This window comes from Orcinus orca, chromosome 3, assembly GCF_937001465.1.
Source record: "Orcinus orca chromosome 3, mOrcOrc1.1, whole genome shotgun sequence".
Taxonomy (NCBI): domain Eukaryota; kingdom Metazoa; phylum Chordata; class Mammalia; order Artiodactyla; family Delphinidae; genus Orcinus; species Orcinus orca.
In genome coordinates, this window is record NC_064561.1 from 132830033 (window position 1) to 132857108 (window position 27076).

Consider the following 27076-nt stretch of genomic DNA (forward strand, 5'->3'; position numbering starts at 1 on the left):
CCTTAAAAAACTAAAAATAGAACTACCATATGACCCAGCAATCCCACTACTGGGCAGATACCCTGAGAAAACCATAATTCAAAAAGACACATGTACCACAGTGTTCACTGCAGCACTATTTACAATAGCCAGGACATGGAACCAACCTAAATGTCCATGGATAGGTGAATGGATAAAGAAGATGTAGCACATATATACAATGGAATATTACTCAACCATAAAAAGAAATGAAATTGAGTTATTTGTAGTGAGGTGAATAGACCTAGAGTCTGTCATACAGAGTGAAGTTAAGTCAGAAAGAAAAAAAAAAATACCGTATGCTAACACATATATATGGAATCTAAAAACAAAATGGTACTGATGGGCAGGAATAAAGAGGTAGACATAGAAAATGGACTTGAGGACATGGGGTGGGAAGGCAGAGCTGGGGCGAAGTGAGAGTAGCATCAACATATATACACTACTGAATGTAAAATAGTTGGCTGCTGGGAAGCAGCAGCATAGCAAAGGGAGATTGGCTTGGTGCTTTGCAATAACCTAGAGGGGTGGGATAGAGAGGATGGGAGGGAGGCTCAAGAGGGAGGGGATATGGGGACACGTGTATGCATATGGCTGATTCGCTTTGTTGTGCAACAGAAACTAACACAGTATTGTGAAGCAATTATACTCCAATAAAGATCTATTTAAAAAAATTAAATTAAATTATAAAAATAAATAAAAAATAACTCAGGATGGAAGTGGGGCTGGGTATGTATAGTCACTGACCCCACACACACACACACACACACACACACAGTGTATATAGTGATAGTGAATGCTGTCTTTTGTGAAGAAAAGGAGAAATTCAAATACATGTATCTGCTTAATTTTGCAAAAAGAAACACAAGGAAAGATAAACAATTGATCACTTACAGAGGGTGGATGCAGATTAAAGTAAAAGGAATGGGGAAGGAAGTGACACTTTGCAAATATAAATACACCTTTTTGTCTATTTTGAGTTCACAACTGAGAAAAGTTTTGACTTTCATGAGCGAAGTATTAAAAAAAAAAAAAATTGGCCTACCTCCTAAATATCCTATGCCTTCCTTTATTCTCACCTAAAAATAATAACCCACAAACAAATAAACAAAAGAGCCCTGCTGGGAAACATGCTCCTTCTACCCGGGGAAAGCTTTTTAAAAGTTTCTCTTCTATATCTAGAAAACCACAGAAAACCAACTGAAAACTTAGGACCCATCAGTAAGATAGTGGGATGAAAATATATACATACAGAAATCAATATCCTTCCTATGTACAAACCCAATCTCCAATTACATGACATAATGAAAGAAAAGACCTCATTTACAAGAACAAAGAAGTAAAACATACCTAAAAATAAACTGAAAATGCATAAAATCTGTATGAAATAAACATTGAAACATTCATGAAAAAACACTAAGGATGGCCTGAATAAGTAGGCCATCCATGTTCCTGGATAGAAAGACTCACCTTTGTAAAGCTTTATTTTTTAATAATCTATTCATCAATTTCCCTAATTAATAAATGTAATGCAACTATAATACAAATTATCAGTAGGTTTTATTTCTAGAGCCTAGACAACTAACTCAAGTTCAAACAGAAAAATAAACACACAAGAATGGTCAAGAAAGCTCATAAAAAGAGCAATGAGGAGTATGGGGAAGAACGGGCCTTACTAAATATTTAAAAATGCTATACAATCTGAATCATTTAAAGCATGGGGCACTACTGGTACACAAATCATCAGTCAAACCAGTCCAACAGCAGAGAAGCCCCAGAAATAGACTCCAACACAGACAGAAAAATTTAGTATATGACAAAGGAAATACATCAAATTAGTGTTAGGAAAATTGAGTTTTTAATAATGATATTGGAAGAACAAAGAAGCATTTAGAAAGATAAAATGAAATTGAATCAATGTACCATATGGCAAACAAGGATAAACTCCTAATGGATCAAAGACGTAAATGCAAAAATTAAAAGCATAAAAGTACAAGAAGCAGCAATGGGGGAATTTTATTATAACCTTGGAATAGGAAAGATTTTTTTACCTTTAAGACTCATAATGTAGAAGTCACAAAAGAAAAAACTTGAGGATTTAAACTATATAAAAATCAAAAATCTCTATAAAATCAAGTCTCATAAACAATTTCTAAGAAGAAATGACAAAGTAGGAATGATACTTGAAACCAAATCACTAAAGAATAATCTCCCTAATACAAAAAGAACTCCTGGAAATAGGAAAAAATAAACCAAAAAAACCCCCCACAAAAACAGACTCCATGAAAAATCGGCAACGTATACAACTCACAGAAAAGGAAATACAAATGGCCTTCATATATATGAAGAGATGGTCACCTTCACTCTTAAGAAAAATGCAACGGAAATTACTATATACTGGTACCACTTCTCATCTATCAGATGGACAAAAATACACAACTTTGGTAGCAATCTGCAGTAGCTATAGGGAAACAGGCATTCTCATACATAGCTGGTTAAAGTACAAGCTGCTGCCAATCTTTATGAAGGACAAAAGGGAAGGAAATCTCTGAAAACTACAAACACACTCACCCTCTGACCCAACAATAAATACCATTTATGAAAATTTTCTCTGCATACTTGCACATTACAAAATTATGTACGTACAAAGCTGTTCACTACAGACTTATATAATTTATAAAAAGAAAATTAAGAAAACCCATTCTACTGCAGGCTGGTTACATAAACCAGGTACTGCTAGATAATGGAAGTTCATGAAGTTGTAAAAAGGAATGAAGCAGTACTTTCTGATAAATACAGAAAGTTCTCCTGGTAGTTAAGTGACAAAAGTAAATTGTACAACTATGTATATTTTGTTTTACCTTTTGTAGAAGATGAAAATAAAAATTATATTTTCATCTATACCTATATACAAAACTGGAAGGATATACCAAAAAAAAACTAATAAAGTCATTACTTGTGGGAACAGGGTAGATGGACACCTGGGTGGAAGTTAAGACCTATCATTATATAACTTCTTATACTCTCTGGATTTCTAAACCACGTAAAGACATTACATATTACTCATTCAAAATATAAAGTTAAAAAAAAATAGACTGAAAAGAGAAAATTTTCCCCCTGCTTCCTCCTCAGTTTTAGCACATGCTTTCAACCTACCTCCTAGGGGATGGAGACCTAGAAGATTTCCGTTTTATGGTTTTTGATGTCCTTGGTGATCTGGAAGAACTCCTGCTCCTCCTCCTACGCCTTTCCCTGGAAGTCAAAAATATGTCATTTTAAAAAACAGTAATTTAAATAAAAGATAATACAAATACACAAAATCAAAAGGGTCCTTAATGCTCTCAAGTGAATAGTATTCTTTACAGGCCAGTTTAAACTAATGTCTTTCATGAAAATGGTCTGTTATCTAACTCTAGTACAGGTCAAATTATGAACTGTAAATTTTACAGACCAATGAAAACATCTTCTAAGATTTCATATCAGAAAGGGTAGACGACCTCCTTTTCACCTGATTTCTTGAGTAGAAAAAATAGTAATGGATGTTTCTTTCACATTCTCTCTCAAGTCAAACATGTTCTTCCTCAGCACCTAAAGCATGTGTTGCTTATCAGATCCTTTGTCATGCATCTAGCTCCTTGCTGCCCCACTGTGGATTATTTTTTAACAAGGTAACAGGCCCTTTTCAAGAAGTGAAAGGTAAATGGGCTTGCAAAATGTGAACTTTTTTTTTTTTTCTTTGCGGTACGCGGGCCTCTCACTGTTGTGGCCTCTCTCGTTGCGGAGCACAGTCTGCGGACGCACAGGCTCAGCGGCCATGGCTCACGGGCCCAGCCGCCCCGCGGCATGTGGGATCTTCCCCGACCGGGGCACGAACCCGTGTCCCCTGCATCGGCAGGCGGACTCTTAACCACTGCACCACCAGGGAAGCCCCAAAATGTGAACTTTTTAAACCCAAGTATGTAGAATGTCTCTAAACATTAATTCATTTGACAGAGAAATTGCTTTTACCCCCTTAACCTACCATTTCATTATTGTTGTTCTATTCATTTAAAATTGAGCACACAAGTTGCTTAGATGTAAGGAAATTACTTAAAACCTGGGATTTAAATATGATAAAGTAAAAAATAATTATTAAATAGATTAACAGTTTTATTATTATTAAAAACTATTTTGCTTAACACATTACCAAATGATGCATACTCTGATAAACTACTTCATTTGTAAGGGTGGTCAACTTAGAAACAATGAATTTCAAGATGTCTATTTTTCAGGTGACGAGGTATAAGGGTACATTTATTAAATGATTAATGTAGCCAATGACCTATCTCACAAGAAGCTCTGATAATTAGTGGCCACATAGCTGAAACAACCAAATCCTCTAGAATTCAAGTTCTCCTTATCACCTCAGTAAGCTGATTCTAGGCTAATGAAACATTTTGTGTACATTTTTCATCTGTAAAATAAAAAACTAGACAATGCTCATATGTGGTATATGCAGTAGATGTTACTACCAAAAGAGCTCAAGAACTTTGAGAACACAAATAAATCAATTCCAACTCTACCTAAGGTTCTCTCCTCCTTTACCCAATTTTATTTCCAAGTCACCCCAAAATTATACTTCCTAATATGGAAATTAGATGACGTTATTCCATTTAATCAATGCCATTCTGTAACAGCACCTCCCTACCCCACACAAGAACCAGAAGTACTTTTTTCATAGCATGAGAATATCAGTGTATTCCAGACTTTAAGTTTACACAAAATGGCTCCATCTTCAACAGTGTAACTCTTTACCTGTATGTTCAGGAAGCACTATGTACAGAAGGACATCTAATAATTACCAGTTAGTGATAATGAGAGCTAAGGCTGGACAGACAGGAAGCTAGAATGTCAGTTAGTCGACAAAGAAGCTGTCAGCTCTAGCATGCAGAATTGGAGTTGATTAGGCTTACATTTAAATTTCAGTTCCACATCTTACCAACTGCACGACTGGGGTCATATTACTTTATCTGAGTCTCAGTTTTTCCAATTGAAAAATGGAGATAATAACTCGAGCCTTGTAGTTTTGAGGATCAGGATAATACCTGTGAAATACCAAGCCTAGTGTCTGGTGCACAGCAGGTGCTCAGTAAATATGTTCTCCTTCCCTTTGATGGTCTCATCCTTATTAATTGTAATTCCAAGCATTAAAAGTTTTTAAATATCAAAATTTTTCCTTAAAAATGTAGCTCAGAAGACAATGTTGGAAATAAAAACATTAAGTAGACTATTATTCTGGGCAGTTAAGAGGTTTCCCATTCACTAAACAAATCAGAGCACCTTAAAGGAAGAAAAATGCTAAAAGATAAGAAATGGTAACTCTTCAGCAAGCTCTTCTGAAAGCATAAAACATTCCAAACTGCTGAACCTTTAGGAATTAACATTAGTCAACATTTATTCTCCAGGCCCGAGAGGTTATCTAAGACCTAAGAACTGAATGTGAACATCTACACTTTCTTAAATATCAAGTGACTTAAAATGACCCATGAAAAAATTATAAACATTTCAAAGTCATCAGAAAAAGTAAATTCAACTGAATTTAAAAGGAATCGAGGGGACTTCCCTGGTGGCGCAGCGGTTAAGAATCCGCCTGCCAATGCAGGGGACACGGGTTCGATCCCTGGTCCGGAGAGATGCCGCAGGGCAACTACGCCTACGTGCCACAACTACCGAGCCTGCACTCTAGAGCCCACATGCCACAACTACTGAGGCCCGTGGTGCCAAAACTACTGAAGCCCGCTCACCTACAGCCCATACTCTGCAACAAGAGAAGCCACCGCAATGAGAAGTCCATGCACCGCAACAAAGAGTAGCCCCCACTATCCACAACTAGAGAAAGCCCACGTGTAGCAATGGAGACCCAAAGCAGCAAAAAATAAAAATTAATTAATTTTTTAAAAAGGAATCGAAATATTATTTGGTGTTGTGAAGGGCAATATCTAAACGATCACACAAACACAAAGGAATGTGTGAAACACAACCAATAAAATAACTGCAATAAAGATGCAGTCTGCAAGGCTCAACTGATACCCACAGCAAATGAGTTAATTTCTTCAGGTTTTGGTTCAATGTGCTGAAATAGGGCAATGACCTACTGATTTGAAGTCACATTTTAACATATACTGTTGCTTTCAACTATATACTTCTGACGCACTTTTTTTTTTTTTTTTTTGCGGTATGCGGGCCTCTCACTGTTGTGGCCTCTCCCGTTGCGGAGCACAGGCTCCGGACGCACAGGCTCAGCGGCCATGGCTCACGGGCCCAGCCGCTCTGCGGCATGTGGGATCTTCCCGGACCGGGGCACAAACCAGCGTCCCCTGCGTTGGCAGGTGGACTCTCAACCACTGCGCCACCAGGGAAGCCCCTTCTGACGCGTTTTTTAAAAGCCAGTACCAAGTAATGGTTAAAGTCCTCAATTAAACAATCTCTAAAGAGAGAAGAGCTACTATACTACTACACTTCTAACTAAAGTGCAGAGCAGATGGAAAATTTCCTCTGGTTTGGTTTCCTCATGTTTTAAAACCATGATAACAGTCTTCTCACAGGCTTACTGTGAAGATTAAATAAGATCAGTCATGAAAAACTCTGCTGAGACATAAAACCTGGCATATGGTAAAGCACTCAATAAATGCTTGCAATTATCTTCTATTAACTAGCCAAAGACTAGTATTAAGAATAAGCTGTTAAAACACAAAGTTAAAAAATTTAGGAAATATATAGTCCATTGTCTCAGAAATTATGTTCTATGAAAAAACATTTTAAAATATCTTTAAAACTTGCAAAAATATATTTTTAAAGTATTTTTAAGATATAGTTTAACACAACTTAGGAACTTCCATTTATTTATAGTCACAATATCATCTGGAGTAACGGATGTAGATTGAGATAATCTTGAATTAAGGAAGGTCCTCATTTTGCTGATGTTACTATGGCAACCTGCTGCCACCTGGTGGCAGTGTACCTATTAATAAACAGTCCTAAGAAAAAAGCAAATCCTTAACAACAAATTAATAAATGAAAACCAAAATTTAAACGTCATGTATTCAACAAAGTAGAGCAGTAAAAATGAACTTAGATGACGGAAAGGACTAATACTGTAACTTTAGAAATAATTTTATATATTAAAATTTACCACATCATTCCAAAGAAATATAGACGCCTAAGAAGTCAATTTCTCTACATAACAAAAACAAAAAACTTGCCCCTGCGATCCCACCCTCCAAGAAAATAATAAGCAGCAGCAACAGCAGCCACTGACACCACTGCCAGGTTAAAATAGTGGATTACAAAGGACAGTTAACTTTTCAAGTAATTCTGGCCAATATTCTCTCTTCCTCCTCATAGATTCAATACTGTAGCAATCCCTCTGCTAGAGAAATGTTTACTCTGCTATCAGAGGGAAATGTTCTGATACTATTGTACTGATTCCACTTGTGCACAATTATCTTTTCCCCCCAGTTAAAATTTATGTTTTCATTTGTCATCAGTAAGCCCTTTGGTAAAAAATTTAAGCATTATCAAACCTGCTGGAACTACGAGATCTTCTTGATGCATTGTAACTTCTGGGTGGTGTTCTGGACTTTTTATCCTTCTTTCTTTTCTCATCTATCTCTTTGGATCTGTCCTTTTCTCGTTCCTTTTCTTTGTCCTGTTCCTTCTCCTTCTCTTTGTCTCGTTCCTTTTCATGCTCTTTTTCCCGCTCTCTCTCTCTGTCCTTCTCCTTGTCTTTATCTCGGTCCTTTTCCCGTTCTTTATCCCGGTCTTTATCTTTGTTTTTACCCCGTTCCTTTTCTTTTTCACGTTCCTTTTCCCTGTCTCTCTCTTTTTCCCTTTCCTTTTCTCTATCTTTTTCTTTCACTCTTTCCTTTTCCTTGATTTTTTCTCGGTTGTCTTTTCTTTTGTCCCTTTAAAAACAAAAGTAAATAAATAAATTCACAACTAAAATAATTCTACTCCCCAACAAGGACCTCATTCTCTTTCCTCAACAATTATCAACACAAAACAATGTATAATAGCTGTAAGACATTACATATAAATTTCTAAATAATTTATGTGTACATGAAGCTGCTAAATGAAACAATTATCAGGCTGAATTTAGTCTGGAAATCACTTGAGTCATACTAACCATCAGATTCAAATCAATGACAATCGATATTAACTCATTACTGAAACAATCAGAAAAAAGTTTAATTTCTTTCATTAAAAATTTAAACAACAGATTTTTAACATATGAGGTCATGAGAAAACTACCCTTAATTTCCAAAAAACTCACCGTGAACGCGAACGACTCCTTGACTTCCGCCTCTCCCTTGATTTAGAGCGTTTTTTATGAGGGCTCTTAGATCTACGTCTATCTTTTTGTCTTGAACGTGATCTATTATGGGATCTGCTCCTAAAGAAAAACAAATTGTTAGAATATCAAAACTTATTCTTAGAATTTCAATTTATAAATATTTAAGATCTTTCACATAAGAGAATTTTAAAACCAATCCTGACAGTATTTATCAATATTTTTAAATTCTCTATTACATAATGCTTCAAAATTAGATTATCTGACATAAATTTATTTATTGAAAACTTCACCAGACATTTCATTTTCCAGAACACAAAGACAGAAACAGAAAAAGAATTTAAGCTATTTCCTATGTCAGACCTAAGTTGACAGTTTCAGGTGTGGTTTTCTTTTGCTAAATATTACATGGCTCAATTAGAACAGACAACTTCTCCCATGGTCCAAATTTTCATACCAAAAATTGTCTTTAACTCTTGACTTGAATGTAATATTACTGCTTGTGGCTATAACTTATCTTTGACAGGGAGTAGTGGTTATATGGTTCAATGGTTTCTATAAATGACTGTGTGCTATTTGTCATAACACAAACTAAGAAGAATGCATAGGGAAGCACAGTACTAATGATGGTGCTAGTGTGACAGGAAACCAAACATCTTACTCGTGAGTTAAAGCTAAATATAATCAAATGTTGAATTTGCAAAGCCTTGATTTTATTACCTAAACAAAGCTATTAAAAGAAACCTTTATTACTGGCATTCTTGGAGGAAAAATAACTGTTTTTTTAAATTCTGAAATTCTCTAGGCTCCTTTCCCAACTGAAATAATAGCTTATATAATGTGACATTTTTCATAATGAGGTATCCTAGGAACTATTTATTTAAATGTAACCAAATTGAAGGCATACAACTTAAACAACAAAGTGATGAGACTCACCGGCTTTGCAGTTAAACAATCTGGCCCTGACACTCAGTTCTGCCACACAATAGCTGTGAGAACTCTGGCTAATCACTCAACCTCTCTGAGCCTGAGTTTCTTCATCTAAAAAGTGGAGTAAGAATCATACCTATACCTCCTAGAACTGTCATGAGAATTAAAACAGATGATATATGGAAAACTGCCTAACAGTTTTGAGTGCAGAGTAAATGATTAAAAATTCTATCTCAATATCTGCACCATCATCATTATTAACAATTAACATAAATGAAAACTTTAAATTATATCTCTATTTATTCCAAGGGGTCAAATGAACATCTACAAGTATGCCTTATATAATTAAAACTCATCTTGATAGTTATATCTTCATGAATTAAGTTAAAACAAATATCTATAAAAGAAATACATATAGTTAAATGCTTGTGCTATGCCATGAAACCAGAAGTCTCCAGACAATCCTCAATTAAGTAATGCTCTTGTTCTTAAAACACATTTTTCAGTTAGTCAAAATTTGTTTTCCAACAGCTAATTTTCAACTGAACCACTCATCTATTATACACTTATCTTCATACCTCATTTTTAATATACAAAGATAATTCGTAGTTTGTTGAAACCTTTATCACTAATAACCTAAGAGACACAAGGGTCAAGTAGTAGCTATCAGAGGAAAACTTAAAAACTTATAACATTTTTAGTCCATTTACAGACATCCACATGAGGGTAATAATGTTTTAAAGGGCCTTTGCTTCTATGTACTTAATAAGTCTTAAGATTTCTATTCTAGTTAACCTTGCTAAAAACAATAAATAATAACTTTGTTTGCTTCAAATAGCACTTTCCAATCTTAATTAAATAAACTCCTTTAAGAAAATTAACCATAGCCATAACAAATAAAAGTTAATAATAAAAAAGCACTGACCACTTGGCTTCCCACCTTATCCTGTGGGTCCTCAGAGTTTGAAAGTCACTGCTCAAGAGTAATTATTGTATTTCAATTTTGACATTAAATATTTCATGTCTGTCTCACCCACTAGTTGCCTACAAGTTTTCTATTCGGAAAGCTAAAAGCTTCAAGTCAAGAGCAAATCTAATCCAACCAAAGATAAAGATTTGAGCTATCATTAGCAGCTGTCATTTTAACATGATGTACAAAATTGCATTTATAAGTTAAATTGTAAATAAAGAGCAACTTACCATTACGTTGCATCAAAGTTCATTTGTAAGTCAGTTGTTTCCCATTAAAATATTATAAAATGTCTTATAGTTCCTATGCTGGTCTGTAAAGGTTACTTAACTTTAAAATATAATAGAGTACTACTACCCACCTTTTCTAACACTGTCCCTATGAAAAAAACACATATAAAAATTTGGACAGAGTGGAAACACATCTTCCCAGTTCTAGCCAAGGTCATAGTAACAAATAACTATTTCCTCCCTCCTACAGAAAGAAGAAGGAACAGGGAAAGAGTCAGGGGAAAGTTCTAGAAGTATCAGAACACTAAGAAGGTGGGGCTTCAAGAACAAGGGCTCCTGCAACCCACACTCCTGCTAGGTCTAGTGGGTCAGAGCCAGAGCTGAGGGTATCCAATCCCACTAGAAGAGGGGAAACCGAGAAATGCTTGCCATCCCCTACCGGTGGAGAGGGGGAGGGAGTTCCATAAGTCAAATGTTTTTCGGTGAGGAATTTCTTTTCTTTTCAACAAAACTCATCCTCTTTTTTTATTTCTTTATGACTTTAGTAAAGGCTTCTTGTGTTTATATACCCATGTATAAAAACAGTATATGCTGACAAAAAAGACATACAGGCATACCTCAGAGTTATTGTGGGTTTGGTTCCAGACCACCGCAAAAAAGGGAGTATCACGATAAAGCGAGTCAGGAATTTTTTGGCTTCCCAATGCATATACAATTTATATTTACTCTATACTCTAGTGTATTAAGTGTGCAACAGCATTATGTCTTAAAAAAATGTACATACCTTAATTAAAAATACTTTATTGCTAAAAAATGCTAATTGTCATCTGACAATGCAGGGCTGCCACAAACTTTCAATTTGTTAAAAAACCACAGTATCTGTGAAGCACAATAAAGCAGAGTAAAATAAAACGAGGTGTGCCTGTGTGTATGGGCGTGTTTGGGTGTGCGTGCCAGCTAAGAACAATTAATTTCTAATGCTACATAATTAGACAGACCTCCATGAAATCACTCCCATGAATAAGAATAATTAACAAATTTCATTTTAGACAGAATAACCCTTCCTCCACTAACCCCTGGAAAGGGAAAATATCCCAATATACTGAAAACGATAAGAGTAAAAACCTTAGTTAAATTATTTGTCCCAACAGAGAAAGCGTCACAGAAATTATCAAGGAAAAAATGTTAATAATCAAATTTTGCTTTTTTTCTGCCTTAGAAAACCACTAAGGTATTAGATTTGGAGCATGGCTCTTATAACACAAAGTAAGATTTAAGTCATTGCTCTTTTTCTTCCTCAGAAAAGTTATTACTCTTCAGCTCAATTCTGTATTTTCTTGATCTCCTTTACCTTCACCACTCTGTTGACCTATAGAAATATCCATAATCTAGTACCACTGATTCTACACCACTTTCCTTCTCCAATTCTGGCTTTGCTACACTGTCTTATTCCTTGTACATGAAACAACTTCCTTCTCTTGGACATGAATTTGCCTTACTGTAAGGCCTTGGATAGAGATAGAGATTAAAACCATATTCCAAAAGGAATTCTGCAAGTAATAGTAGAGACGTATACACAAGTAGAGAGCTGAAGTATAGTTTGCTAGAGTCTAATTAAGAATATCTGCAACTAGGGATTATCATACTAAGTGAAGTCAGTCAGAAAGAGATGACGAATACCATATGATATCGCATGTGGAATCTAAAATATGATACAAATGAACCTATCTATGAAACAGAAACAAAATCAGGGACATAGAGAATAGACTGCTGGTTGCCAAGGGGGAGGGGGATGGGAGAGGGGAGACGTGAGAGTTTGGGATTAGCAGATGCAAACTGGTATGCATAGAATGGATAAACAACAAGGTCCTACTGTATAGCACAGGGAACTACATTCAGTATCCTGTGATAAACCATAATGGAAAAGAATATGAAAAAGAACATATATATATGTATAACTGAGTCACTCTGCTGTACAACATTGTAATTCAAGTATACTTCAATAAAAAATAAATTAAAAAAAAGAAGATCGTATTTTCCTATCTCATTACCTCAATCTCCTTGATTAGCACAGAAAATCAAGACAAAACTGAGCTTGCTGGTGAGGTTCAACATAGGGCATACTGGTTCCTTTTTTCCCTCCCCTCAAATCCTCCTCCTTCTCTAATACTCCCAACAAACATGCACACTCACACGCACACACACTTTTCTCTGCCTCTTCTCTTTAGAGAGTACGCGTATGTATGCACATGTAACATGCAATTAGGATCCACTGCATACATGTTCACATTGCAGTAACAGCCCCCTCCACATCTTAAAGAAGACAATAAAACTTATTTTAGACATGACTCTTAGGTTACTTCCAATCAAGATGGTGTTGCAAGTTTATATCTTGAGATCCCCTTTGCACCAAACACAAAACATTTTAAAAGAACTTCAAAATGACAAAGCCACGCTCAAAAATAAGATAAACAAAACAGAAATAGAGCTTAAGCACAACAGTTGCAATTAAAGCTGCAAGTTACTCCAATGTTTCAGGTCCCAAAGTGGGTGGAAGAGGCTCTTATCACCAAGAGTACAAAGACTTAAAGTACCCCACTTGACGCACAGTATTGGAGAAGGGTAACTACTTGAAATCAAGATCTGGGGTGGTGCTCTCCAGACCTTGAGGAAAGTGGGGGAAGAAAAAAACAAAAAAGCTGCAACAACTTCAGCAATATTTTCAGCATCAGATGTTCCCTTTATGAAGAATGAAAAATTTCTGCCAGTTCTGTATAGAGACTAGTTTACTCTTAGAAAAATCAGGAATAGAACATCTTAAGATAGAAAACCAACTTCTAAAACTAAAAATTAGTTGAAATTATATATTAATTACCTAAAACTTCATTCTTTAGCATTACAATTAAAGCAATATCTAATGGTAACCATACTCCCTGGTGAACACCAGTGAAATTTCTACACTCTGATACTTGGACAAAAACTCAGAAAATCTTAACCACTGTAAATACAAAACCGAAAAAATTTAAATATGACAGTAGAAATTCTCACCTGTGTTTTGACTGTGATCTTTTCCTTCTAGAACGGGATTTTGAGCTAGACCTGGATTTTGAACGAGTGTGGGAACGAGATCGACCGCCTTTTCTTTCATTGTTCTTTCCAGACTCTGGGAGGAAAAAACCACTTTGCAGTGTAAGCTCAGAACAATTAAAGATCCCAGTTAATAATCAGGCACAAGTGGAATGTACCACATATAGTGCAAGGGGCCTACTCTCTGTACATCCTCCTCCTGTGCAATTATCCTTCAGAAACATCCAAGAAAGTCATTGCATAAACTCGTTGAGTGCAGCCACCCTGCAGCAGTACATATAAACCAGATGATTATAAACAGCTGTTCGTAGTATTTTGTTGCTGCCATAATGTACGATTATAACATGTCTGTAATTCCTATGACAGTGATTTTAAATCCTTTTTCCATTTATTTTCCTAGAATTGAAGCTTAAATTCTAATTTAGAAAATTTGCTCAAATGTAAAAAACCATCTAGACATTTTTAGGTTGGATTTCTAATTTTAGTTAGCAACACAAAAGTCTGAAAGGGTGTTCCTTTACCATGCTAAAACAGACTGTAGTTTTCCTAACTCATGGGCTCTCTTTTCTATTTTTAAAATTAAAACTTTGAAGGAAAAGTGAATCTGCTTAATCATAACATTTAAAATATATTTATTCTTGTCTTTAGCCTCACAATAATATTTACACTTTGCTTTAAGCAAATCAGTTCTGCGTACTGATTTTGCTATTAAAATATAAAGAAGTGATTAACTCAAGCTAATGTACCTCAATTCAGTATCATGGAAAAAGATATTTGTGCTAAATAGTTCTTCAACCTTTAACACTAGTTAAGTCACTTACTCTTTCTTGAGTTTCAGTCTTCTTGTTTGTAAAATGAAGGGACTGAACAGATAATTTCTAAAATTCCTTCCAGTTCTAAGATTCTATGATCTTCAACTATGACCTATGTAACAACGCTATGGCCTTACCTGGTTCGATAGCTGCTGAGATAAAGGACTGAGCCTCTCGCACTCGCTTCATTACTTCTTCTAACTCCTTAGCTGCAGCCTGAGGTGTCATCTCAGGGGGTTTTACTATTGCATTGTTGGAGTGATTTATTCTAAATTAAAAATATTAGCATATCACAAATACACACCATATTTTACAAAACATGAAACAACTAATTGTTTATATGATACAGATATTTACAAATCTGAGGACATCTCAAAAGCACATTTAGAATAATATAGCTAAATACAGAATAACCAAAACCAACCTCAAAACCATGATTCATCTCATTCCCATCTGCCATCACCTCTTGCTAACAAAGGCAAAAAGCAAGGGAAAAAAAGAAAAACTGAACCCTAGCTAACTTCTTTAACAACCTAAATAGGCCAGGACAACCGCCTCTCCTCACAGCTTAGAGTTATAATAAATTAAAATGGTGACACCAATATTAAAATGAATCACTTCTAAGATTATAAAATTTTGTTGATAACCTCTGCACTCTGGGAGGATGAAAGGGAACCTATATATCATGTGCACCATTTTAATCCACCCTGGACCATGGCCTCGTCATACAGTTTCAAATATGGGAGGAATCTGATAAAACTCTTCCTTTATGAGTAACAGTGGTTTCTCTGATGCACATAAATGAATTTGGTGTGTCTCCCTTTACCATGGTGAAAACACAGCATTCACTAAGAACAGTTTCTTATCCCTTAATAGCAGACTCCTGATCAAACTGTATAATTAAGGCAATTATCTACAGAATTCAGATAAAATTGGTGCCTCGATAATGTGCATGAAATAGAATTTCTGGTCTTGAGTACCTGAAAGGCTACATCAACTTTTCATTTTGCAAACAAGGACATGAGCAAACCTTAAAATGTATAATTTAAAACATTTCTGGGTACTTTCTTCCTGAAATTTTGGATTTACCAAAATTCTTATTACTATATTACTGTAAGTTCTACCCATATGTTAAACTGCCCATTAGTCTAGTGTAATAATGCAAAACCAACCTAACTTGTTAAAGCTTATGGAAAAAGACCTACAATCAATATGTACGGTATAAAAATGTTAACTTTAAATTAGACCTTATGAAATAGAAAATAAGATGTCTTCAAATGTAACTTTAATTTAAAGGCTAAAATGGTAAATATCTCATGTGTTTCATTTATACTTAACACAAAGTCTTCCTTTCCACAAATTGCCAATTACTATTAAAAAGAAAAAAAAAAACTGCATTACATCAAAACCACAAAATTTTTTCAAAATCATTAAAATTTCTTTGTTTAGTGTTTCTTACTTCAGTGGCCTGTCTCCAAACATAACTCCATTAAAAGCAAGGGCCCTTGGTACAGAATTTTGGTCTGCAAATTCCACAAAAGCAAACCGAGTTGGCTGAGTCTCATCACCTGCCATCCGCACAAACTTCACTTCTCCAACTTGTTTAAAAAATTCAAGTAGCTGATCAGCTGTTGTTGTCTGAAGAAACAAAGTAACACTTTAATAAAGTATATTCTTCTTTAAAAAAATTCAGGTAAATACTACTTTATCAATTGATACGATTTTTAATAAAGGGAAAGGAATAAGAGGTCCCACCACTCAATTTCTTCTTAGTTACCTGGGAATTCAAATTGCCAACATAGACTGTTCTCCTAATTTCATCAATTTTGGAAGGATCCACATTTCCCATAAGTGGTGGCTGTGGTATCTCTCCAAGTGTTGCAATATTGGGGTCTAGTGCTGCTGCTGGTATAGCTCCCAAACTGCTAAGGGAAACACCCAGCTATAAAAAAATTAAAAAAAAAACAGAGCAGATATTTTCTATTAGTGTCAAAAATTACCATTCTCTAATCTTGAAGAATATTGATCAACTCAGTAAGAATGGGAAGAGACTAGGGACTCCTAATTTAAGCCAGGTATATATCTGAATTATTCAGAGTAAGGTCACAGTAGTTTTCAATGTAATTAGAAATACAACATATTTCTTAACTATCTGGGTATTTTAATTACTTCTAAACTTGACACTAAAAACAAACAGTCCATTCTCATTATCTGTAGTACTTATGTCCAATAAAGTTTGCCATGAAGACTGAATTATTAAATACTGAAATCGCTGCTCCTAGGGAAAAAAACACAGGGCTAGGTTCCTATGAGCCTCTGGTCATAACACTTTCATCAAGTGATAAATATATGACCTTGTTTTATGTGTGCTTCTGTTTAAAAATATCTTAGTTAGTATATATTATTGATTCATTAACATTAAACTCATGACCAGCAGCATGATCAACTCATGCCTGAATGAACCTTATCTTACATAAGAATTTTCTCTGTAAGGTACATCACAGGCTTCCAACACTTAGGAACACTAGACAAAACTTTAGCACTATGCTGGGGGCCAATTTAAAGAGCAAAACGACCAACATAAAGCACAAAAATGCAAAAAACATGACACTCGACACACCACACACAAAAAAGTTATTTACACCATTAGAGCTGAAATAAGAAGGCAGAGCGTTGCTCCGTTTGAACTCATCTGGGAATGAACATATCAAGCAACTCAACTTTCTCCTCATTCTATTTGTGTTGATGAATAACCACAAAAGCACCACAAGTACCGATTTTGAGATTTCAAATAAATTTTAGCTAGTATGTGAATTCACAAATACAGAATTCACAAATAATGAGAATCAACTGTACCTCGGGCATTCAACAACACTGTGAATTCTTAATACTTAACAATAATCAAAGCACCTAATTTTTGCTAGGTTATTAACTCAATTCTCAGAACAGCCCTAAGAGATAGATATTACTATTACACCAATTTCACAGATAAAGACAAAGTCTTACAGAAAATAATTTTCCCAAAGATACTCAGCTAACACGTGGTAAAACCAGGGTACCACCATGCACAGACTAAAATTAAAACAGGGACAAAGTTTACCTAAGAAAAGAAACCTAAAATATTAAACCCTTACTTATACTATGGTAGGAAAAAGATAAAAACCTTTGAATGATCTTTCATAACATTACTAAAATCAGTTTTTAGTTCAAGCATTAAGAAACACATTTTTAATGTGAATTTAAACTGAAAAGATAGATCTCAGAATTTGAAAATGAAAAATTTTGCAGAATTCACAAGACTTTTCAAGGAAAAAAAACCCTGCAACTTTCATTTCCACTTTTGCAATTTAAGTCAAATAAGTTAACTGACTATATACTGTTATATTGTTGCAAAGCTACTAAAATTTAACAAATGTTAAGTAATAACACTTCCTAAAGGTGAAAATACTAGTTTATGAAATAAGTATCACTTATGCTTACCATAGCAACCCATGTGTGATCGTTTCAAAACATGTCAAATCAAGTTTTACCCCCGCTTAAAACCCTTTAGAATAAAATTCAAACTTCCTTCTGTGGCCTAAATAGCCCTACATCATCAGTGCCCTATCTATCCCTCCAATCTCAAAACACCTACTACCCTGCTGCCCCCACCCCCACCCCGCCACCCTGCCTTCACAACCATTCTGCACCTGGAACACACAAGTTTTTCTCACTTTAGGGTTTCTCACTTGGCATTCCTTCGGCCCTAGAAAGCTCTTCCCCTAGCTTCTGCTGGCTGAATCCTTCAACCGCCAGGTCAATCACCCTCTCCAGGAGGCTTTCCCTCACCTTACGTAGAGCCTCATTTACTCTCTACTACACCACTCTGGTTTTTTTCCTTCATAGTATTTATTACAATCTGTGGTATCTTGCTACTAACAGATCTTATATTTTTTGCTGTCACCATTTCAAGTTACCATAATGTTATAGAAAATACCTTAGTTCAAAACAGGTGAATGGCCTAGCCTCCCTCCACATGTTGCGTCTAATCACACTCCTTTTTCCCCTCCCATGTCTTTGATAGTCTAACATTCACAGATGATTGAGGGTCATACCTTAAATTTTTTTCTACTGTGCAAGAGAATTATTATATACAATTAAGCTAAATCACAAATATGAGTCTTATTATTTGTCAGTTTTGCATGGATTTAAAACAGGCCTTTCCTAGTATTCCCAGCTGTCAATCCCTTTGACCTACAAATTTCTTCACTGGGACATACAATTATAGATCTCTAATGGGCCTTTCCAAATCATCTAATCCAACTCCTTTGTTTCTCAAATTTAAAGATCATTCAGTCCTGTTTTTAGAAACTTTTCCTGTCTCTCTCTCTCTCTTCTTTGCACTGTACCATTCTTCGACACTTGTGTCATTTAACATGGTAATCACCAATCACATATGGCTATTTGAATTTTAATTAAAATTCAGTGCCTCAGTCACACTAGCCACATTCCAAGTGCTCAAGAGCCACATGTTGCTAGTGGCTTCTACACTAGATAGCAGAGATACAGACATCTCCATCATAGCACAAAGTTCTACTGGATGCGGCTGCACTATAACAATACAACTACCCTTCTTTAGATCAGCCTATTTTCTAGCCCTGGTCTAAAGGACCTAAATACTTAAGTTGCCCTTTCAGTGTTTGAGGGGGTAAAGATGACCTGACTCCCGATATAAAACTTTTGCCTTCTGACATAGAAACCTTGGCCTCCCTGGAGATGTGATTTTTAAATAGAAAGAAACCTCATGAAAGGTTTCACTCTTATGAAAGAGTAAAACTTTTCAATGTCTGGAAAACAAATGTTCTAGGCAGAGGATAAATAAGTACAACAGCCCTGAGACAGAAATATGTTTGGCATATCCAAAAATCAACAAAGCCAATAAGACTGAAATAGAGGGGAGCCAGGAAAACAAGTAGGAAAAAAAAGGTCAGAGAGGTAGCTAGGAGCCAAATCATAAGCCACCTTTCCCGTTTTCTACCTACAATTATTCTTCATGAATTAAGCTTTCTAAAAATACATATCTTGGTCTTCCCTGGTGGCGCAACGGTTGAGAGTCCGCCTGCCGATGCAGGGGACGCGGGTTCGTGCCCCGGTCCGGGAGGATCCCACGTGCCGCGGAGCGGCTAGGCCCGTGAGCCATGGCCGCTGAGCCTGCGCGTTCAGAGTCTGTGCTCCGCAACAGGAGAGGCCACAACAGTGATAGGCCCGCGTACCGCAAAAACAAAAAACAAAAAAAACATATCTACAGCTGAATTGAAAGGAATCATTTCCCCTCACGGCAACAAATTAAATAATAAAAACTTTCTCTTCTTGATAAATAAAACCTAAAAAGTTTCAAGATAGCAAGACAATACTTTCTGAGGAGGGGGGAAAAGAGATGATGATCCAGGAATTAATCTTAAAATATACCAAAACATACCCAAAATAAAATTTTTAGAAAGCCCAATTCAAATGATTAGATGTTAAATTAAAAACCATTTACAGATCAGGACCTTCCAGATGGTGGAGGAATAAACCCTGGAGATCACCTTTCTACCCACAAATACATCAAAAATAAATTTACATGTGGAACAACTCCTACAGAACACCTACCAAACGCTGGCAGAACACCTCACACTTCCCAAAAGACAAGAGACTCCGCACATACCAGGCCATGTGGCTGACAGGGTGCTCTGACCAGGTATCAGGCCTGAGCCTCTGAGATGGGAGCGCCGTGCTCAGGACACTGGACCACTTTCACCTCCCAGCCCTATGCACCATCAATCGGTGAGAGCTCTCCCAGAGATCTCTGTCTCAACGCTAAGACCCAGCTCCACTTAACTACAAGCAAACTCCAGTTCTGGACATCCTATGCAAAACAACTAGCAAGACAGGAACACAACCCCACTCATTAGCAGAGAGGCTGCCTAAAATCAGAAGTTCACAGACACCCCAAAACACACCACCGGATACAGTCCTGCCCACCAGAAAGAAAAGATCCAGCCTCATCCTCCAGAACACAGGCATCACTCCCCTCCACCAGTAAGCCTACACAACCCACTGAACCAACCTTACCCACTGGGGGCAGACACCAAAAACAACAGGAACTACAAACCTGCAGCCTGCAAAAAGGAGACCCAAACACAGTAAGTTAAACAAAATGAGAAGACAGAGAAATACACAGCAGATGAAGGAGCAAGGTAAAAACCCACCAGACCTAACAAATGAAAAGGAAACAGGCAGTCTACCTGAAAAAGAACTCAGAATAATGATAGTAAAGATGATCCAAAATCTTGGAAATAGAATGGAGAAAATACAAGAACATTTAAAAAGAACCTAGAACAAACAAACAATGATGAACAACACAATAAGTGAAATTAAAAATTCTCTAGAAGGAAATAACAGCAGAGTAATTGAGGCAGAAGAACAGATAAGTGGCCTGGAGGATAAATTAGTGGAAATAACTACCGCACAGTAGAATAAAGAAAAAAGAATGAAAAGAATTGAGGACAATCTCAGAGACCTCTGGGACAACATTAAACACACCAACATTCGAATTATAGGGGTCCCAGAAGAAGAAGAGAAAAAGAAAGGGACTGAGAAAATATTTGAAGAGATAATAGTCAAAAACTTCCCTAATATGGGAAAGGAAAGAGTCAATCAAGTCCAGGAAGCACAGAGTCCCATACAGGAAAACCCAAGGAGAAACACGTCAAGACACATATTAATCAAACTATCAAAAATTAAATACAAGGAAAAAATATTAAAAGTAGCAGGGGAAAATCAACAATTCACATACAAAGGAATCCCCATAAGGTTAACAGCTGATCTTTTGGCAAAACTCTGGTAGCCAGAAGGGAGTGGCAGGACATATTTAAAGTGATGAAAGGGAAAAACCTACAACCAAGATTACTCTACCAAGCAAGGATCTCATTCAGATTCAACAGAGAAATTAAAAACCTTACAGACAAGCAAAAGCTAAGAGAATTCAGCACCACCAAACCAGCTTTACAACAAATGCTAAAGGAACTTCTCTAGGCAGGAAGCACAAGAGAAGGAAAAGCCCTAAAATAAAAAACCCAAAACAATTAAGAGAATGGTATCAGGAACATACATATTGATAATTACCTTGAATGTAAAATGGCTTAAATACTACAACCAAAAGACACAGACTGGCTGAATGGGTACAAAAACAAGACCCATATATATGCTATCTACAAGAGACCCACTTCAGACCTAGGGACACATACAGACTGAAAGTGAGGGGATAGAAAAACATATTCCATGCAAATGGAAATCAAAAGAAAGCTGGAGTAGCAATTCTCATATCAGACAAAATAGACTTTAAAATAAAGACTATTAGAAGAGACAAAGAAGGACACTACATAATGATCAAGGGATGAATCCAAAATGATGATATAACTATTGTAAATATTTATGCATCCAACATAGGAGCACCTCAAAACATAAGGCAAATGCTAACAGCCATAAAAGGGGAAATCGACAGTAACACAATCATAGTAGGGGACTTCAACACCCCACTTTCACCAATGGACAGATCATCCAAAATGAAAATAAATAAGGAAACACAAGCTTTAAACGACACATTAAACAAGATGGACTTAATTGATATTTATAGGACATTCCATCCAAAAATAACAGAATACACATTCTTCTCAAGTGCTCATGGAACATTCTCCAGGATAGACCATATCTTGGGTCACAAATCAAGCCTTGGTAAATTTAAGGAAATTGAAATCGTATCAAGCATCTTTTCCGACCACAACGCTATGAAACTAGATATCAATTACAGGAAAAATAAACTGTAAAAACTGCAAACACATGGAGCCTAAACAATACACTACTAAATAACCAAGAGATCACTGAAGAAATTGAAGAGGAAATTTTTAAAAACCTAGAAACAAATGACAATGAAAACACGACAGCCCAAAACCTATGGGATGTAGCAAAAGCAGTTCTAAGAGGGAAGTTTATAGCAATACAAGCCTACCTCAAGAAACAAGAACAATCTCAAATAAACAACTTAACCTTACACCTAAGCAATTAGAGAAAGAAGAACAGAAAAAAACTCAAAGTTAGCAGAAGGAAAGAAAGCATAAAGATCAGATCAGAAATAAATGAAAAAGAAATGAAGGAAACAATAGCAAATATCAATAAAACTAAAAGCTGTTTCTTTGAGAAGATAAACAAAATTGATAAACCATTAGCAAGACTCATCAAGAAAAAAAGGGAGAAGACTCAAATCAACAGAATTAGAAATGAAAAAGGAGAAATAACAACTGACACTGCAGAAATACAAAGGATCATGAGAGATTACTACAAGCAGCTATATGCTAATAAAATGGACAACCTGGAAGAAATGGACATATTCTTAGAAAAACACAACCTTCCGAGACTGAACCAGGAAAAAATAGAAAATATGAACAGACCAATCACAAGCACTGAAATTGAAACTGTGATTAAAAATCTTCCAACAAACAAAAGCCCAGGACCAGATGGCTTCACAGGTGAATTCTATCAAATATTTAGAGACACGCCAACACCTATCCTTCTCAAACTCTTCCAAAAATAGGAGAGGGAAGAACGCTCCCAAACTCATTCTACGAGGCCACCATGACCCTGATACCAAAACCAGACTAAAATGTCACAAAAAAAGAGAAATACAGGCCAATATCACTGATGAACATAGTTGAAAAAATCCTCAACAAAATACTAGCAAACAGAATCCAACAGCACATTAAAAGGATCATACACCACGATCAAGTGGGGTTTATCCGAGGAATGCAAGGATTCTTCAATATATGCAAATCAATCAATGTGATAAACCATATAAACAAATTGCAGGATAAAAACCATATGATCATCTCAACAGGTGCAGAAAAAGCTTTCAACATAATTCAACACCCATTTAGGATAAAAACTCTCCAGAAAGTAGGCATAGGGGGAACTTACCTCAATATAATAAAGGCCATATATAACAAACCCACAGCCAACATCACTCTCAATGGTGAAAAACTGAAACCATTTCCACTAAGATCAGGAACAAGACACAGTTGCCCACTCTAACCACTATTATTCAACATAATTTTGGAAGTTATAGCCATGGCAATCAGAGAAGAAAACGAAATAAAAGGAATCTAAATTGGAAAAGAAGTAAAACTGTCACTGTTTGCAGATGACATGATACTATATAGAGAATCCTAAAGATGCTACCAGAAAACTACTAGAGCTAATCAATGAATTTGGTAAAGTAGCAGGGTACAAAATTAATGCACAGAAATCTCTTGCATTTCTATACACCAATGATGAAAAATCTGAAAGAGAAATTAAGGAATCACTCCCATTTACCACTGCAACAAAAAGAATAAAATACCTAGGAATAAACCTACCTAAGGAGACAAAATACCTGTATGCAGAAAACTATAAGACACTGATGAAAGAAATTAAAGATGATACAAACAGATGGAGAGATATACCATGTTCTTGGATTGGAAGAATCAACATTGTGAAAATGACTATACTACCCAAAGCAATCTATAGATTCAATGCAATCCCTATCAAACTACCAATGGCATTTTTCACAGAACTAGAACAAAAAATTTCACAATTTGTATGGAAACACAAAAGACCCCGAAAAGCCAAAGCAATCTTGAGAAAGAAAAACAGAGCTGGAGGAATCGAGCTCCCTGACTTCAGGCTATACTACAAAGCTACAGTAATCAAGATAGTATACTACTGGCACAAAAACAGAAATATAGATCAACGGAACAGGACAGAAAGCGCAGAGCTAAACCCACACACATATGGTCACCTTATCTTTCACTGGACAGCTACATGTAAAAGTATGAAATTAGAACACTCCCTAACACCATACACAAAAATAAACTCAAAATGGATTAAACACCTAAATGTAAGGCCAGTCACTATAAAACTCTTAGAGGAAAACATAGGCAGAACATTCTATGACATAAATCACAGCAAGATCACTTTTGACCCACCTCCTAGAGAAATGGAAATAAAAACAAAAATAAACAAACGGGACCTAATGAAACTTAAAAAGTTTTTGCACAGCAAAGGAAACCAAAACAAGACAACAAGACAACCCTCAAAATGGGAGAAAATATTTGCAAACGAAGCCACTGACAAAGGATTAATCTCCAAAATATACAAGCAGCTCATGCAGCTCAATATCAAAAAAACAAACAACCCAATCCAAAAATGGGCAGAAGACCTAAATAGACATTTCTCCAAAGAAGATATACAGATTGCCAACAAACACATGAAAGGATGCTCTACACCACTAATCATTAGAGAAATGCAAATCGAAACTACAATGAGGTATCACCCCACACCAGTTAGAATGGCCATCGTCAAAAAATCTACAAACAATAAATGCTGGAGAGGGTGTGGAGAAAAGGGAACCCTTTTGCACTGTTGGTGGGAATGTAAATTGATACAGCCACTATGGAGAACAGTATGGAGGTTCCTTAAAAAACTAAAAACAGAACTACCATACGACCCAGCAATCCTACTACTGGGCATATACCCTGAGAAAACCATAATTCAAAAAGAGTCATGTACCACAATGTTCACTGCAGCACTATTTACAATAGCCAGGACATGGAAGTAACCTAAGTGTCCATCAACAGATGAATGGATAAAGAAGATGCAGCACATATATACATATATATGTATGTATGTATATACATATATGTATGTATATACATATATACAATGGAATATTACTCAGCCATAAAAAGAAAGAAAATTGAGGGCTTCCCTGGTGGCGCAGTGGTTGAGAGTCCACCTGCCAACGCAGGGGACATGGGTTCGTGCCCCGGTCTGGGAAGATCCCACATGCCGCGGAGCGGCTAGGCCTGTGAGCCATGGCCGCTGAGCCTGCGCATCCGGAGCCTGTGCTCCGCAATGGGAGAGGCCTCAACAGTGAGAGGCCCGTACCGCAAAAAAAAAAAAAAAAAGCAACAAAATTGAGTTATTTGTAGTGAGGTGGATGGACCTAGAGTCTGTCATACAGAGTGAAGTAAATCAGAAACCAAAAAACAAATACCATATGCTTACACATATATAGGGAATCTAAAAAAAAAAAAAAAAAGGTTCTGCAGAACCTAGGGGCAGGACAGAATAAAGCATACGTAGATAATAGAGGACACGGGGAGGGGGAAGGGTAAGCTAGGACGAAGTGAGAGAGTGGCACTGACATATATACACTACCAAATGTAAAACAGACAGCTAGTGGGAAGCAGACGCATAGCACAGGGAGATCAGCTCGGTGCTTTGTGACCACCTAGAGGGGTAGGATAGGGAAGGTGGGAGGGAGACGCGGGAGGGGATATGGGGATATATGTATACGTATAGCTGATTCAGCAGAAACTAACACAACTTTGTTATATGGCAGAAACTAACACATTGTAAAGCAATTATACTCCAATAAAGATATTAAAATAAAATAAAAAATAAAAGGCATTTTCCTCCCATGGATCACAATACAGGTCTCCAGCAGAATAGTGCCATGTGAAAATCCTAAAATTTTGTACTTCCAAGTTTCAAAAAGCACTTTTATAACTTGGATAAACTATAATCATAAAGTTTACTGGTTCACTCCCTAAGAACCCAGTACCAAAAAGTAAAACACAGCTTTCAATTAATGTGAGTTCTGTATTTGTCTTGGATTTATTTTTGAAGAAAAATGACTCTTATTTAAAATAAATGACCAGAATCTTTTATATAAACCAAGAACCCAGTAACAGCAAATCTTTTTTTGACACCACTTGGAAATCACAAATGAGGCATTAAATTACTATTTAATTCTGCTAATGAAAAATATTTTTGCCATGTTTTTACCATGTTACATTTTCTCAGTATCAGACAAATGCTTCTCTGAGATATTTTTCCCATTACCAATGGTGTAAATCATTTCAAATTTTTCAAATGGATTTAGTCCTCCTGAACTGGGAAATATAGTTACCTAGATTCTCCAATTCCCTATGCTATCTAAAATGCTGAATTTCAATAACTGATTTTCTAATGAATACTATATTTCAATTCTCAAATTTAAATGAATCCCCAATTACTTCATAAGCAATTCCAAAAGGCAGTTCAAGTCAGTTACATGGGGAAAAAATTACGCAGATATTTCGAATTCTCTCCATTTAAAAACACAAATACTTAAAATAGAAATAGCTTTCTAAGGTCTTAAAAAAAAAAAAAAAGAAACTTTCTAAGCTCTTTATTCAACCAATTACACAGTTAAATGATCACTCCCTTTAGAAGAGGGTGTATCATACTTACTGTAGTTAAGGGATTTGGAGTCGGTATGGGAAGCAAGCCTGCACCAGGCATCAGACTTGTCATGGTTGGAGCAGGAGCCAATAGAGAGAGAGCTTTGGCTTCCTCTGGGATTTTACCTGCAGAGGCAAGTTCCAAACATTAAAGAAAGCAGAAACACCACACAAACTTTATACTATGATTTTACAATTACCCTTGCACTTAAAAAATAATAATAATAAATGAATCTATCTATCAGATCCGTATAAAGAAATAAATAAGAACTTAAGTCTTTCCTTTTACCCTGCTCTACTAGGAAAAATAAAAGTGAGCAAAACTTCAAAGACTAACAATCTCATTAATGGAATATTATTTT

The 27076-nt window shown here is 36.0% G+C and overlaps 1 protein-coding gene across 8 annotated transcripts in view; it reads right to left on the reverse strand.

The window, feature by feature from the left end:
• Positions 1 to 27076, reverse strand: part of SREK1 (splicing regulatory glutamic acid and lysine rich protein 1) — a 55691-nt gene that overhangs the window by 15095 nt on the left and 13520 nt on the right. For 4 of the 8 annotated variants that reach the window (XM_033429922.2, XM_004270760.3, XM_033429925.2 and 1 more), the window contains 8 exons: positions 26725 to 26840; positions 16154 to 16318; positions 15836 to 16014; positions 14514 to 14644; positions 13526 to 13640; positions 8330 to 8449; positions 7581 to 7961; positions 3175 to 3270 (listed from right to left, as the gene is read on the reverse strand). In XM_033429922.2, coding sequence (XP_033285813.1) covers positions 3175 to 3270; positions 7581 to 7961; positions 8330 to 8449; positions 13526 to 13640; positions 14514 to 14644; positions 15836 to 16014; positions 16154 to 16318; positions 26725 to 26840 — 1303 coding nt within the window. Of the gene's footprint in view, positions 1 to 3174; positions 3271 to 4039; positions 4115 to 7580; positions 7962 to 8329; positions 8450 to 13525; positions 13641 to 14513; positions 14645 to 15835; positions 16015 to 16153; positions 16319 to 26724; positions 26841 to 27076 lie in introns of all 8 variants that reach the window. The other 4 variants (XR_007476418.1, XR_004483738.2, XM_033429923.2 and 1 more) reach the window with 2 other exon arrangements.